Genomic DNA, 14,119 nt, shown 5'->3' with positions numbered 1-14,119 from the left:
GACCTCAGTGCCTTGCCAGTACCAGGTAAACCTTCTCACTCACTCTCGCTCAAGGTTCTCTCTTCCCCTCCTGGGAGGGGTCTTGGGGGCAGTGAGCTGATGGGCAGTGGGAGGAGAAGGGAGGTCAAGCAAAGACTCAGAGCCAGGAGGCATCAGCCAGTCCGTCTGCAGCCAGTTCTACAGCAGGTGTGATGGCAGGGTTAGGGGAAGGTTGTGGGGAGACCTCAGAAGTCAAGCTGAGGAGTGTGGATTTTATCCGAAAGGAGCCAGGAAGGTATAGTTCTGGGTCTGTGAGCCGAAGATCTTATCCAGCAGGATTAACCTGGAAAGACCAGACAGGGAAAATGGGAAGCAGGGAGACCATTCCTAAGGCTGCTGTTCTCATCTGAACAAGTAGAGAGTAAGAATCTGACCAAACAAAAGGCAGGAGCAGTAGGAGGGAGAGGATGGAGAGCAGGACCAATGGGACTTGGGAACAGCTGCCCCAAACCTACCCAACACTTGACCCTGTGAGCGATGCTGCCAGGACCATCTCAGAGCTCTCTGGACATTAGGCCTCCATGAATTGTGCAATGAAAGGAGACAACAAGTTCCTTCTTCTGTTGTGGCGGTAACACACACCCAGTAGGGAATATTTGGGAAAAACAGAAAAAGTAGATACAAAACCCAACCAAAAACAACAAAAAGAAACCCTGGCTATACCATTCACAAAATGAATCCTCTCAACGTTGTGGTCCATTTTCTACCAACTGTGATTTGTTGTTGATGCTCACTTTTAAATTTTATTATAAATACTTTGTATGTAATTATGCAGCCTATTTTTCATTTCCTAAGGCATTGCTCATATTATAGAGTAAGCATCTTTATAATCACCATTTGTATTGATTAGACAACATTTTATTGAATGGTACATACCATAATTTACTGAACTATTCTCTTATTGAGCACTTTACTTCTACTTTTCCACTATTACATAAAACACCATAATACACCTCCATGTGTAAGGTAGATTGTAGTTAAGGCTGATTCCTTGAGGACAGGTGAACAGAAATGGAATCATTAGGTCAAAGGGCATGAAGAGTTTTGTAGTTCTTGACACATATTTCAGAAATACTTCCTAGAAAGTGTCAACCCGTTTGTTCTCTTTCTTCCTATAAAGAAGTGCCTCCCTTTTTGCCATTTCTGGTTAGCTCTAGAAATTTTTTTTTTGTATTAACTTGATGAGAGCTTAGCATTTCAGGGCTTCCCCTCCAATGACAAGTTTGTTATTATTCCATGCTGGAAACAGCTTCTAGCACCCATCTGCAAACCGCTTATTTGTGTCTGACCTTTGCGTCAGACCACTTATTCTTTTTTTTTTTTTGAGACAGGGTCTCACAATGCAGCTCAGGCTAGCCTTGAGTTATGTAGTCCAAGCTCACCTGAACTCAAGGTGATCTTCTTGCCTCAGCCTCCTGAGTGTTGGGATTATAGCATATACCATCATGCCTGGTCAGACCACTTTTTCTCCCCACTCTGCACCCAAAGTATTTATTATATTCTAATAATGTATGGGCTTGAATCCTTTGTCTTGTTTGATAATGTTTACTTTTGGTGCTTGCTTTTAAAATTTTGATTCTCAGCAGTGATGCATGCCTATAATCCCAGCACTCCGGAGGCTGAGGCAGTTGGACTGCTGTGAGTGCAAGGCCAGCCTGGGCTACATAGTGAGTTTAAGACCAGCCTGAACTACAGAGAGAGACCCCGTCTCAAAACACCAAATAAACAAACAAATAAATAAAATATTTTCTTTTTGACATCAAAATATTCAAATTTTAAACAGCTAAATTTATTGATCATTTTCTTCTGGCTTCTTTTCTAAACACAAGAGTCTTTCCCTCTCAAATGATTAACAAATAATCTCACTAAAGTATACCTTTAATGGGCACAGTGACCCTAACCTTGTCTTCCCGCTAGGAAGTGGGTGGTTCCTCCTCACACCTTTGAAGCCAGTCAATGGCGTGAGGCAGGGCAGGTTTGAGGAGAGGGACAGTGTGTTCTGGGCTGGGTATTCCAGGGCCCACACTGGGTGTGAGGCCTTCTGTGTGGGGACACCAGCAGTGCTCCTCAGCAACCCCTTTCCAAACTGTGGCAGCAGCACGCCCTTTCACCTGCTTTCTTAAGCTACGGAGCCCCTCCCCAGCCCTGCTCCTATGTTCTCAGTCTGTCCAGTCACCCAGCTGCTGCCATTTTCCTGAAGTGGCATCCCACTGCTTTCCCCGACAGCAGGACAGAGTCCGCGAGCATCTCTCCCGCCTTCCCACTGCTTACCCATATCGATGACGGCCCACATCACGGATAAGCCTCTCGGAGAGGTAGGCGCCGATGCGGTCTAGCTTTTCTGGGGCGGAGAGGGCATAGAAGGTCAGTTTCTCCATATTTGTCTTTACCAGGCCATCCTGCGAGAGATGTGGTTCAAAATCACCATGGCCAGACAATGGCAGAAGGGTTCACACTTGGAGGTAAACACAACCAATTGAATCAACATTTATACAGGGCCTGTTATGTCCATGCCAGGCACCATACTGGCTGACAAGAGACAGAGTCAACCAAGACCCAGGGCTGGACTCACGGTCTAGCCCTACACGCTAGCCAGCTCTGAATAAATATAGATAGCAAGTGAGAGAAGTATGTGCATACACCTGTATGTAAATAATACACATGAATGTGTATATATACGTGGTTGAGTGTGCAGACATATGTGCCCGGATGTGTGAATGAATAACAAGCCTTCATTAAAAGCCACTCAGAGTTAAGATGTGTTGGAGCCATCCCCAAGTCATAAAGCAGGAGCTCTGTGGCCCTGGGGGAATTCTTCCGAGGATGCTAGAAATGTGATTGTCCATTCAGAAGAGACCATTGATTCCCAGAGAGTAAGTCAAGTACATCAAATCCTGACACTTCTCAGACCACAACCCACAGCGTGCAGCCTAATGGGGGAGGTGGCTTGGAAGCCGAGATGTTGGGTGTCCTGTACACTCACGTCAGGCATCCCACAGCTCCCTGGGCAGCTCCAAGCCGAAGCGCAGCCAGTGGGGGAATCTCCTACCAGGAGAGTTAGTGCCCAGGGCACCCCCACCAGGAGGATGGAAAGGGCACCAAAACACACTTCAAACTCCCTCTCTGAAGCCTGACTGAGACCACACACTCTAGCTGAGTTCTCGGGGCCAGGGCCCCAATGTGCCTGCTTCCCATGCAGCTAGCTCAGAGGCCTGGGTGGTGACAGTCATAATGCCACCAGAGGTGTGACCTACCTCGGGATCTTCGGGGAAGATGTTGTCAACCAGCCTCTTGTACCTGGGGCGAAGGGCGCCACAGCAGCCACACACACCTGGAATGGGACCAAAGAACATCCATGAGCAAAGCCCAAGGAGACCCCGACACCAGGGTCTAGGTCAGCACAGCCTAGGAGCAAAACAGGGCCTTGTTCTTCTGGGTCCAGGGTTTCCACTGTCAAGCCACTACCATACCCGCTTCACACCTCTCCTTGGGGATCAAGCGAGTGTAATATGCAGAGGTGAAGCCAGGCCTTAGAAGAGCACTAGGAGGGGTGAGACCTTATGGGTGAGGGCGCACACTGAGGCCATGTGCACCCTATCCCCAGCACACAAACACACACATATACATACTCGTGGGACAGGACTGACTATACAGCTGCCTTCTACAGCTCAAGTCCTGGGGAGACAGATACAGCAGGAAAGAGGGTGTGGCTCCTCCTACCAGCCTCTTCATTTGCTCCCAATCCCATCCATTCTCTGTGCCCCAAGTTCCCTATCTCATGGCCACTTAAGGTCAGGATGTTATATGAAAGTCATAAAATAAAGTGAGTGTTAACTGCTAACATCTGAAACTGTTTTTATTGCAGTGTGACTGTGATATTTGAAAACTGCGGAGTTTGAGGGTTGGACCAGGCCCTACACCAGTGCATGGCTCCCAAATGCCAGTCTGTGCAAAATGAAAACCTAAGAACAACGCAGCAGGTTTGCATGAAGCTACATTATTTCACTGAGAAGACAGAGGTGACTTCCTTCTTGGTCTTTCATGATGGTGATAGGAAATCAATGATAAAAGAAACTTTGGCAAAATAACTAGGTCTCACCATAAAAAGTTTAGTTAATATAGGAAACCACAACATCTGGGAACAGCTTCTCTCCTTCAACTTTTGCACCCCGCAGGAGCCTCCCCCTACAATTCCTATCCACCTACCCCCAGGAAAGCCCAACCCCCACAGAGAAATGGGGTCCCCTACACTCCTCTGATTAATGGTGAATACTGTTGGTATAAGCATTCTACTTGAAATGCAACTGTGCCCTGGGAAGATTATGCCTGGGAGTCATTGAGAAAAGAATGAATTCCCTCAGTGGGAATTATTTCAACCACACAAAGAGAAGTAGCTTTGGGAGCTCTGGGTGGGCAGGGATACTGGGCCGCTGGAGGATGGCAGAGCAGCTCTGTGGGCTCTGGGCAGAAGTGGGTATTAGGGAACGCCATGTCTTTGGAGACACCAAGGGCACCCAGCAGATAGGGATTGAGCCTCAGATACTGACCTGAGATCCCATGGCCCCACTCCCAGGGAAGCTGTGTGGCCCTCGGCTTCTACCTGCCTCCAGCTCCTCTGGCTGCCCAGCCTCCCGGGTCTGTGTGGCGTCTCCTTCTCCCCACCCTGTTCCCAGCCCAGCCTTGGAGGTGTTGGGGTTTGTCTGGCTGGCATCCTCATCATGGTGGCACCCTCATCATGGTGGGACAGCCCAAGAAAGACAGGTTCCCCATTTGGGACTCCAAGCCTAGGGTTTAAGCCTGTGGCTGCCCTGACCCCTACCTATGTGGCTCTCAGGATGCTTCTACCCAGTGTCCAAGTGGGACATGCACCAACTTGTTTAATCTCTATAACTTCATTCCATGGATACTAAATATATCCTCCTTTTACAGATGAGAAAACCGATACACTAAGGGGTTAAGTTACCTGCAAAGAGCCATACAGCTCTAATATATGGCACACCAAGATCTGAACCCTGAAAATCAAATTTGAGACACCATGTGCTTATCCATTGTACCAAGGATGGATGTCTTACGTAGTCACTGAGCTCAGAAAACTAAAGGCATCTATAGATAAAGAGGACCATGACGGCAGCTCATCTCAGACCCAGTGTGCACCTGGGTCCCTGGAGCTCTTGGTCAATGCGGTTCTGGTGCAGCTAGTCTGAGGAGTGGCCTGAGGCTCTGCATGCCCACTGAGTACCAGGTGCTGCTGACACCCTGGCCAGTGGCCACACTTGGAGTCTGCAAAGCACCAGGACATGGAGGCTACGGGCTTGGGACCAGGGGTCAGAAAGGCTTAGGCTGAAATCCCTGCTCTTCCAATTTCTTATTGTTTGACATTGAATTAGTTACTTAATCTAAATCTCCATTTACTCGTATATAAAAAAAAAAAAACGAAGATGATAATGGTTCCCACCCAGGGGCTTCATGGGATAAGGCACTCCTTGGCCATGTCTGTCTCTTCCAAACCTCTGTGGGAAACACGGGAAGGGTGATGTGAGGCCCACACGGAGGACACTTGGAGCAGGCTGAAGGGTTAGGTGTTGTCTACAGTAATAGGAGCCCTGGGAGATCCTGTGCAGTGGGGAACGATCATGATCATCCACAGGCAGGATTCCCGGCAGGGAGCTGTGCCCGAGACTCAGGGGCAAATGCCCACACTGAGTGTCGGGCTCAAGACTGGAGGGGAGGCAGAACCGGCGAAGGCTCAGGTGGCCCCAAGAGGCGCAAGACAAGGAACAGGACCCAGAGAACAGGGGCACCCTTACCCAGCTGGGACGCAGGTGGCTGGGGAAGCGTGGGCACATCAGACAGCTGGTGAGGAGGGCAAGGGCTCCCTGAAGGACCAGGGCTGAAGGCCCAAAGCCCCCCACCTGGATGTGACCACTGCTGGGCACAGCACTGCACCGAAGGAAAGAGGACCCCACTGCTCAGAAAGTCGGAAGAAGGGAAGGCCGAGCTCACGGACGCCTCTCCCTGTCTCCCTGTCCCATGTGGGGCCACTGTCTCCAGGGTCTCCTCCTCTACTTCCTATTAGGCTTTTTACCTTTTTCTCTGCTTCTTTCCTAACAGCCTCCAGCTGGGTCACTGGGACCCTTCAGGTGGCTAAACTGGTCTCAGAAATAGATCTTATTAGCATACCCCTGAAAACCCAAACCCCTATCTCAGTGATCTGATCTCCTAATTCACAAGATGCTTGTAGCTGATAAACAGTCTCCCCAAGGGTACATGCTTTTTTTTTTTTTTTAAGCTTTACAGAGAACCTGGCTTATGGCTGTAATTCCAGCTATTCAGGAGGTTGAAGCAGAAAGAACTGTAAGTTCAAACTCAGTCTAGACCACTTAGTTAGACCCTGTCTCAGAATAAAACTTTAAAAAAGAGCTCAGAGGAAGAGTACTTGCCTATCACGTGTGAGGCCCTGAGTTTAATCCTCAGTACTAGGGGAAAAAAGGCTTAAAGCCAAAGAAAATAATCCCTAACAGTAGAGCCTTAAGACATTTTGGCATCAGGGTGTTTATAAGAAGCCAGGACACAGGTGTCTGAAAATACTCTTCTGTTTAGTTCTAGAGTTTTGTTTGCTTGTTTATTTTTAGTCTTTTACCGTTTTGAGAAAAATAAGGTAGGAAGATAAAAACAGCCTGGTTTAGAAAGAAAAAAATATAGAAAAAAATTAATAGTTTTGTTTAAGTAATTCACCACATGATAAATCTCAAAAGCAGACATGGTAGAGCACTCTAAAACCACATGGCTGCCTATATCCCAACAAGAGGAAAGAAACCCAGGAGGGCTCCCTAGGAGGGCAAACCCAGGATGATTACTTTACCATTGCATCTGCTCCACCATAGAATGGGGCCAGCCAGAGAGTTAGAGAGTTTTTGGAATCTCAGCCAGTGGGCAAAAAGCCGTGAGCAGAAGCCCACACTTCCTGGTGGGTAATTAGAAGTTAATGTGGGAGACAGGCTTCTCTCTGATAAGGCAAAGAGCCGGGGAAGGCTTTGGCCAGGTGCCCACAGCCTCTGGAGCCAAAGCAGCTCAGGAGGTCTTGGGACTATATGCATTCCCAGAAAGCTTCCAACCCAAAGCAGATGAATTCAAAGCAGCCACAATCTAGCTGGGAAAAACCAAATAGAGGACATGAGACTAGGTATGGTGGTGCAGGTTTGGTAATCCCAGCTACTCAGCACACTAAGGCAGGAGGATGTCAAGTATAAGCCCAGCATGGGGAACTCAGAGAGACCCTGTCTCAACGTAAAACGAAAAGGGCTGAAGATGTAGCTCAGTGGTAGAATGCTGACCTAGTAGTACGTTCTAGCTCTGGGTTTGATCCCTGACACTAACACCAAAAAAAAAAAAAAAAAATTTAAAATTAAAAAAGACATTAGCATGAAACTGAAAACTGCTCCTTGTAAGGTGTTTTGTTTGTTTTTTGTACAGGGGAATCGAACTCAGGACCTTGTGCTTGCCAGGCAGGCGCTTACACCACTGAGCTATCTCCCCAGCCGCTAGGTGTTTAAGTAATATATATATATATAGATAGTGTGTGTGTGTGTGTGTGTGGTGCTGGGGATTGAACCCAGGGCCTTGTACATGCAAGGCAAGAGCTCTACCACTGAGCCACATCCCCAGCCCTTACATATTTCTTTTATCTTGTTCTGAGTGTATTTATTCTTAATGTCAGTACACGGAAGTAGGTGGAGCTTAGCAAGCAGCCACACACCTGTGATGAGCCATTTCATTCTGAGCCCCAGAGTTCTGTCTCTGGTGATTGCATCTGCAGATCTGACCATGTAACACAAAAGGTAAATTTATAAATGAGCCTCTTCTGTCACTAGGACCTGTCTTACCCTTTCTTTTTCTTTAAGAGACAGGGTCCCCTGTTGCCCAGGCTGAGCTTGAACTCCTGGGCTCAAGTGACCTTCCAGCCTCAACCTCTTGAGTATCTGGAACTGCAGGCATCACCACTGCACCTGGCTTTTTCTAATATTTTCATGATTGTTTTAAGGAAAAGAAGAAAAAGCGATAGGGTCAACTTCACTAGTATGAAGCTGCTCTGGTCACGGCAACATCAAATAATAATAACAATAGTTATTATTATTATTACTATTATTATTTTGAGACAGGGTCTCCCTGTGCAGTTCAGTTGGGCCTTGAACCCCCTAGAGCCTAGGCTGGCTTCAAACTCTCCATGATCCTCCTGCCTCCGCCGCCTGAGACGCTGTGCTTATAGGAATGCGCCACCATGCCTGGCTGTAACATCAAGTTATTAACAGAATGCCCAACAACAAGAGTTCAGTGACTTCCTCCGTCCTTAAAACTCTGAGAATGGCCAGACTATTCCCAGATCCCCTGCCCCTCCAGCCCCTCTCACTGTGGCTTCTCTGTCCCCACTGCAGGGACTCCTCAAAGACTCTGCCTCAGGGCCCCTGCACAGACTCTCCCAGCTCCAAATGTTCCTCAGTGTCCCCTAAGCTCTGCCCACTGTCACCCAGCTGAGACAACCTCCCTGGCCACCAGTCCCCTCAGTTTTCTGGCCCCCATTATTCCTTTTCACCCACTGACTCCTTCTGTGTGCACACTGTGTGCCCCTGGCAGATAAGCTCTTCAAGGGCAGGGACAGTTCCTGCTGTGTCCCCAGGCCAGGAATAAGGTCTAACCCAGGATTGAGGTAGAAGGAGGTGTTCATGCACATGTACACGTTGAATGCACAACAACTGATTGAACAGAGAAGTGACGGCGAATGTCAAGTCTATAAGGGTGCAATAAAGCCTTTACTGGAAATTCCTGACTTTGGGCCCAGACCCTCTCCCAGGGCCCCATCTGCCAGGATCCCACTGGAGGAACAGGCTTTGAGGTAGAAACATGCTGGATGTGGGCAGCCAGGTCTCAGTGTCCTGCTGTCCACCTTGTCTGCCCCCCGGGCCCCTGCCTGCCCTGTGGTCACAATCCCAACTGCTCATCAGGATTACTTTTCTGCTCTGAAGAGGGGTGAGAGCATTTAAAACATCCCGCTGTGACTCTAGCGCACATGTGACAGCGGACCCCACGGCCACCTCTCACCCAGTCTGCCAGCTCTGTATGCTGCGTCACAAGTCATGTGCACTGCGGCCCTGTGTCCCCTTGGCTCTACCGGCCCGATCCTGCTTCCCTGACCCACCTGACCCACTGGCCTGACCACCAATGGCCCAGGGCATCCAGGTTTGAAACAAAGCCTCTGACACTGAGCACACCATACTGCACAAAATCTAGGCCTCCTCTCCATGCTCCCATTACCAGCCGTGCATCCCTCAGCTACCAGGTGGCTGAGATCCGCAGTCAGTCCCTTTGCGTTCCTGCCTCCCCTTCATCATTGCCCAGTCTCCCCAGGGCTGCTCTTTAATACCTAGAAAATCCCAGGGTTTACTACCTGCTCTGCACTAAGCCCTAGCCACATACTTTACAGTATTTCATACGGTCTTTGTCAGGTAGGTATAAGTTCTCACTTTACAGATACAGAGACAGGACCTGAGAGGTCAAGTGCCCTGCCCAAGGTCACACAGCCTGAGCCTCTCTGCCCCAAGGCTCCCTTCATTCTCCCAAAATACATCCCCTGAGTTCACTGTGTTCCTTCTTTTCCTTCCTTTGTGACAGCCACGGTGCTTCCCGGAAGCCTCCTTGACCCTGATAGTAGGCCTGTCAGCTGGCCATCTGGGCAGGCTTCAACCCACTGTGTATGAAGCTTTAAAGCAAATGTTTGATTTAGTTTGCTTTATAATCATGCAGTTAGTGTGTCTCACCTCTGCAGTAGTAAGTCAATGCTTCTGACACAAGCAGAGACTACCATAGGGTCAGAAGACAAACGCTTGGGCCCTTAATCTATTACTCATTCAAGCATGATTTGTTTTCTTCTAAGGCAATCAGGACTTAAAAAGCAGTTTTTGCTTTAGAAAACAAAAAAGGAAGGAAGTGACTTCATTTAAGCCTACAGACACCCAATAGGTAACTTAAAAGGTCTGTCTCCTTTATTACCTTACCTTTGGGTCAGACCCTTGCTCAGCTCTACATATAGGCCTACTAATCATCTGTCAAAAGTTGCAAAAGAGGTTGATGAGCCTTGAATTTGCATAATCTATCTCACTCCCCTTCAAGACTAGAGATTTTCAGGGACATCTGATGACCAATGAGCACCTGAAGTCTCCAATCATTACCCTAAACCATAGTCACCTGGATTCCAGCACAGCCACAAGCAGCAACAATCATCTCATGGAGACTGATTTGCCTCCTAAGCAACAAGGACTTCTCCAGGGGCCACCCTGCAAAGCCTGAGACAATGCCCAACCACACACAGCCCACCTCCACTAGCCCATAGGGGCTGGTCCCATTCTTTGTGAATGGGCCAGTCTGACCCTTGTCCTAAGAGCAGTGTCCCCATCAGCTCCTCAAGCTAAAGTCTCTTCCTCTTTTCTCTTACTTTCTAACTCTGCCTATGCCTCCTGCCGATGTGTTCAGAATTTACCTTTCTGTGACAAGACTGTTTCCCATAGGGTGAGTTGAAGTCCCCAACTCCTCTTCTGGGGACCTCACTGAGCCCCATCTGGTAATACTTCCATTTAGAATCTAACCAAAGCTGCTGACTACAGATGAGGGCTCGTCCCCTGGAGTGCTTTCCCCCTGAGCGGTCCTCTCCCTGGGTTCTGCCTCCTGCAGCAGTGCAGCCCACAGCAGGGCACAGAGCAGAGACTACAGTGACAAGGGTCGGGAGGTCAAAAGAGTGCAGACTGGAAGGCCAGGAGGTGACAGACCCACAGCTGGGCATGCAAGGATGTTCGGGTGACAGGAGTGGGGGTCTGCGCCCTTGCCGAGCCTACCTGGGAAGCTCCACACAGGAGTCCTTTCCCTCCACCAGCTTGGATAGATAGCCTTTATGCTGCTGCGTAACCCCATACACACAACGTCCTACCTCTGCTGATCAGGCTGTCATTTCAGAGACCCACTCCCACCCAAACTGTAAATTCCTGAAGTCTTGGGTTCTTCCTGCTTCACTTCCGCCTCAGTACAGTATCCCGGGCCCAGCAGGACTCCAGGAAACTGGCATGACGCATCACTTCACTGGCCTTTGATCAGTGTGAGACCCGGGCACGGCCCCTCCTCCCAAGCCCTGATTTCCCTTCAATAAACATCAACTCCATTAACCTCATTCACCAAGAAAAATATCTTTTTGCTCAAAATAGTTCATATTTATTTTCATAGCTTTACAGTCTCCCTGTAAAGACAAGGGCTGGACTCGGTCATTCCTACCAAAGCAGATGGAATTCTTTTCAAACAATTTACAATAAAATTAAGCTGGCGCTAATGGTCAATTTGAATGAATTGGAGGAAATGGAACAAAGTTCAGAGAGAAAGGCGTATCCAGCTGGATCCAGGGCCTCCCCCGGGGACCCGACCTTCTGGTACTTGCTGGGTGGCATGCAGATGCTGCCCTGAAGGGACCTATTCTCTGAGGATATGAGGCTCACATGCATTTAAAATTGGTAATGTGTCACAGTGAACCTAAGGAGTCCATAAAACTGAAGAAATCTGAGCTGGATGAGTCCAGGCAGGCTTCCTGGAAGAGGTGAGACCTGAGCTGGACCCTTAGGGATGGAGCGAGCTGGTATGTAGTGGGGGAACCCAGGAACCACAAACAACTTGTCAGTGGGGAAACACTTAAGAAAACCAAAAAGGTTCCCTCTCCTCTTTTTCCTGGCTTCTAATTTAAAAAGAAATTCATGCTCGAGGGGACAAATTTGCAAAACAGGGGGAACAAAATGAATATACACATCACTTAACCACGTTATTCAGAAATAAGTACGTATTAAAATGTTAGTGTCCTTGTGCTAGTGTTTTGTTTGTGTTTATACATATCTTTAAAATATATGGATAAAACTATGATCACACAGAACAGTATTAAAAATAATTTTCTGCTTCTTATATTGTGTTTAACTTCTAGCTTTTTTTTTTTTTTTTTTTTTTTTTTTTTTTGGTTTTTCTCCGGTACTGGGAACCGAACTCATGACCTTGCGCTTGCCAGGCAGGCGCTTTTGCCGCTGAGCTAAATCCCCAGCCCCTTCTAGCTATTTTTAAAAACCTCATTTTAAAGGTTATTCATTATTCCACTTTTGTCCAGACTCTGATCTATTGAATCATTCTCTGTTGTTTCCAATTTTTCATTACTTGAGTGAAGCAACCCTTTGCCCTTGGTAATTGAAGCTGGGAACCGCGTGGGCAGAGCCTGGCCCTGTCTCACTGGTGAAAAACCAGAGCACCGTGTGGCTGCCCGCGAGGGCCAGGGCTGCCTGTTGTCTGGGGAAGACTGGGATTGGAGACATCAGGAGCAGGTGCTGAGGAAACAGAATTTGGGATCGAGTTTCCAGACGCAGCTTCCTGGAAGCGGAATGAAACAGCAGCTGGATTCTCCCTGGGGAGGCAGACAAACCAGGAGCAGCTTGACCTTTCAGTGCTCCTGGGTTCCAAGACGCTCACTGCTCCCTAGCCCGTCTCAGCTAATCTGATTGCCACCTTAATAACTGAGGATGGGAATTTAAAAAGAGAGAAACCTGTGAAATTGATTTAATGTCAGGGTTTTAATTCTTTACTAACCGTAGGCTTCCCTAGGCTTTGGTATCGCTTTTGAAACAAATAATTGGTGAAGATGAACAGAATGTTTTTCCATTCTCTGTCTCCTAGGACTACTAATAGGAGGAAAAATTCACCTCATCCATGTTCAGGGGCTGGAGAGCCTGCTGCAAACCCCAGTTCTCACTCTGACAAGCCCTACAGAGGCAATGCACTCAAACCCTTGTGGCCCTGCTCTACTCATCTGCAGAATCGGGGAAAGGACTCTGCCTCATAGGGTTAACACAGGTGAAGTTTGGGCCTGTTTCTGGCACATGATAAGCACTCAGTACCTTCAGCTTTCACCACCACCAGCATCACAGTCACCATCACCATTGGTTTGCTGTGCTAATTTATAAGGAAAGATTTTTTTTCCCTACTTAGGAGCAAGAAAATGGAATAACAGGGCAAGAGAGGCCCCTGTAACCTTTTGTGTCCACTTTTATCCTTGGAATATAAAAGTACAAACAGCCATCGAGGAATCCAAGTTCAGATCTAGATAGAGACCCCTTCACCTCTCGGGTGCCCAAGGACACAGTTCCTTAGGGAAACACAAGGGAAAGGTGGCACCGGACCATCAGCATCAGTTAACGCATTTCAAGCCTGCCTGCACCAGGGACTATGATTCCTCCATTTAGTTTCTACAGAAAGTCTCTGAGGTTGATAACAGTATCTGTGTTTTAGAGATGGCACCAAGCCAAGGCTCTCCTCCAATAGGCTGGCTTGTGGAAATGAAAGAATGGAGGCCACTGCCTGCAAACACCTCACACTGTTGCTGAGTAAAAATAGAAATGAAAACACATTCGGCAGGAATATGGAACATATAATCAGGGTCATACAAATTAAACATTATATACACACAGCAGGGTTGCTGAGGAAACAAGAGATGGAACCGGAAAGTGTCAGAGGAGACTCATTTTGAACATTATTTAAAAGAGAAGAATTTCGTTGTACTGTGAGAAAAAGGCTTTCCATGTAGGAAAGGGTGGGATGAAAACACATCTCCTGAGTGTGCAGTATGTGCCTAACTTGAACACTTTACATTAGAAAAAAAAAGATCCCATGAGGTTAGTACTGTTACCGTTCAAATGAAAAAACCAAAGCTCAGAGAGGTTACTTAATCGGGCCAAGATCACACAGAGAGCAAGGCACAGAGCCAGGGAGGCCCCGACTTTGGAACAATGGTGAGAGTAAACACAGCAGAGATAAAGAAAATTTGCTCAAGTAGGAAATGACAAATTCCAGGATGATTTTTTTTTTTTAAAGTCATCTCTAATCTGTAATATCTGAACCAGCTATGTGGATTGGACCGATGTCAAGTTCCTGTATATACTGATACTGAACCATAATTACACAGGACATTAATGCCAGGGGAGGTGGGACGTGGGGCCTCACTATGCCTTTCTTTGCA

At 47.7% G+C, this 14,119-nt stretch overlaps 1 protein-coding gene across 1 annotated transcript in view; it reads right to left on the bottom strand.

The window, feature by feature from the left end:
• The window catches only part of Efr3b (EFR3 homolog B), a 56,148-nt gene extending 43,110 nt beyond the window's left edge, over positions 1 to 13,038 (bottom strand). The window contains exons 1-4 of the mRNA XM_005400569.1: positions 13,002 to 13,038; positions 12,341 to 12,511; positions 3,294 to 3,370; positions 2,311 to 2,438 (exon numbers count right to left, since the gene is read on the bottom strand). Coding sequence (XP_005400626.1) covers positions 2,311 to 2,438; positions 3,294 to 3,370; positions 12,341 to 12,511; positions 13,002 to 13,038 — 413 coding nt within the window. The remainder of the gene's footprint in view (positions 1 to 2,310; positions 2,439 to 3,293; positions 3,371 to 12,340; positions 12,512 to 13,001) is intronic.
• Positions 13,039 to 14,119: the final 1,081 nt, after the last annotated feature.

The sequence above is a fragment of the Chinchilla lanigera genome, unplaced genomic scaffold (genome assembly GCF_000276665.1).
Source record: "Chinchilla lanigera isolate Chin_1 unplaced genomic scaffold, ChiLan1.0 scaffold00068, whole genome shotgun sequence".
In the NCBI taxonomy this organism is placed as follows: domain Eukaryota; kingdom Metazoa; phylum Chordata; class Mammalia; order Rodentia; family Chinchillidae; genus Chinchilla; species Chinchilla lanigera.
This window is presented reverse-complemented; position numbering and strand designations above follow the sequence as displayed.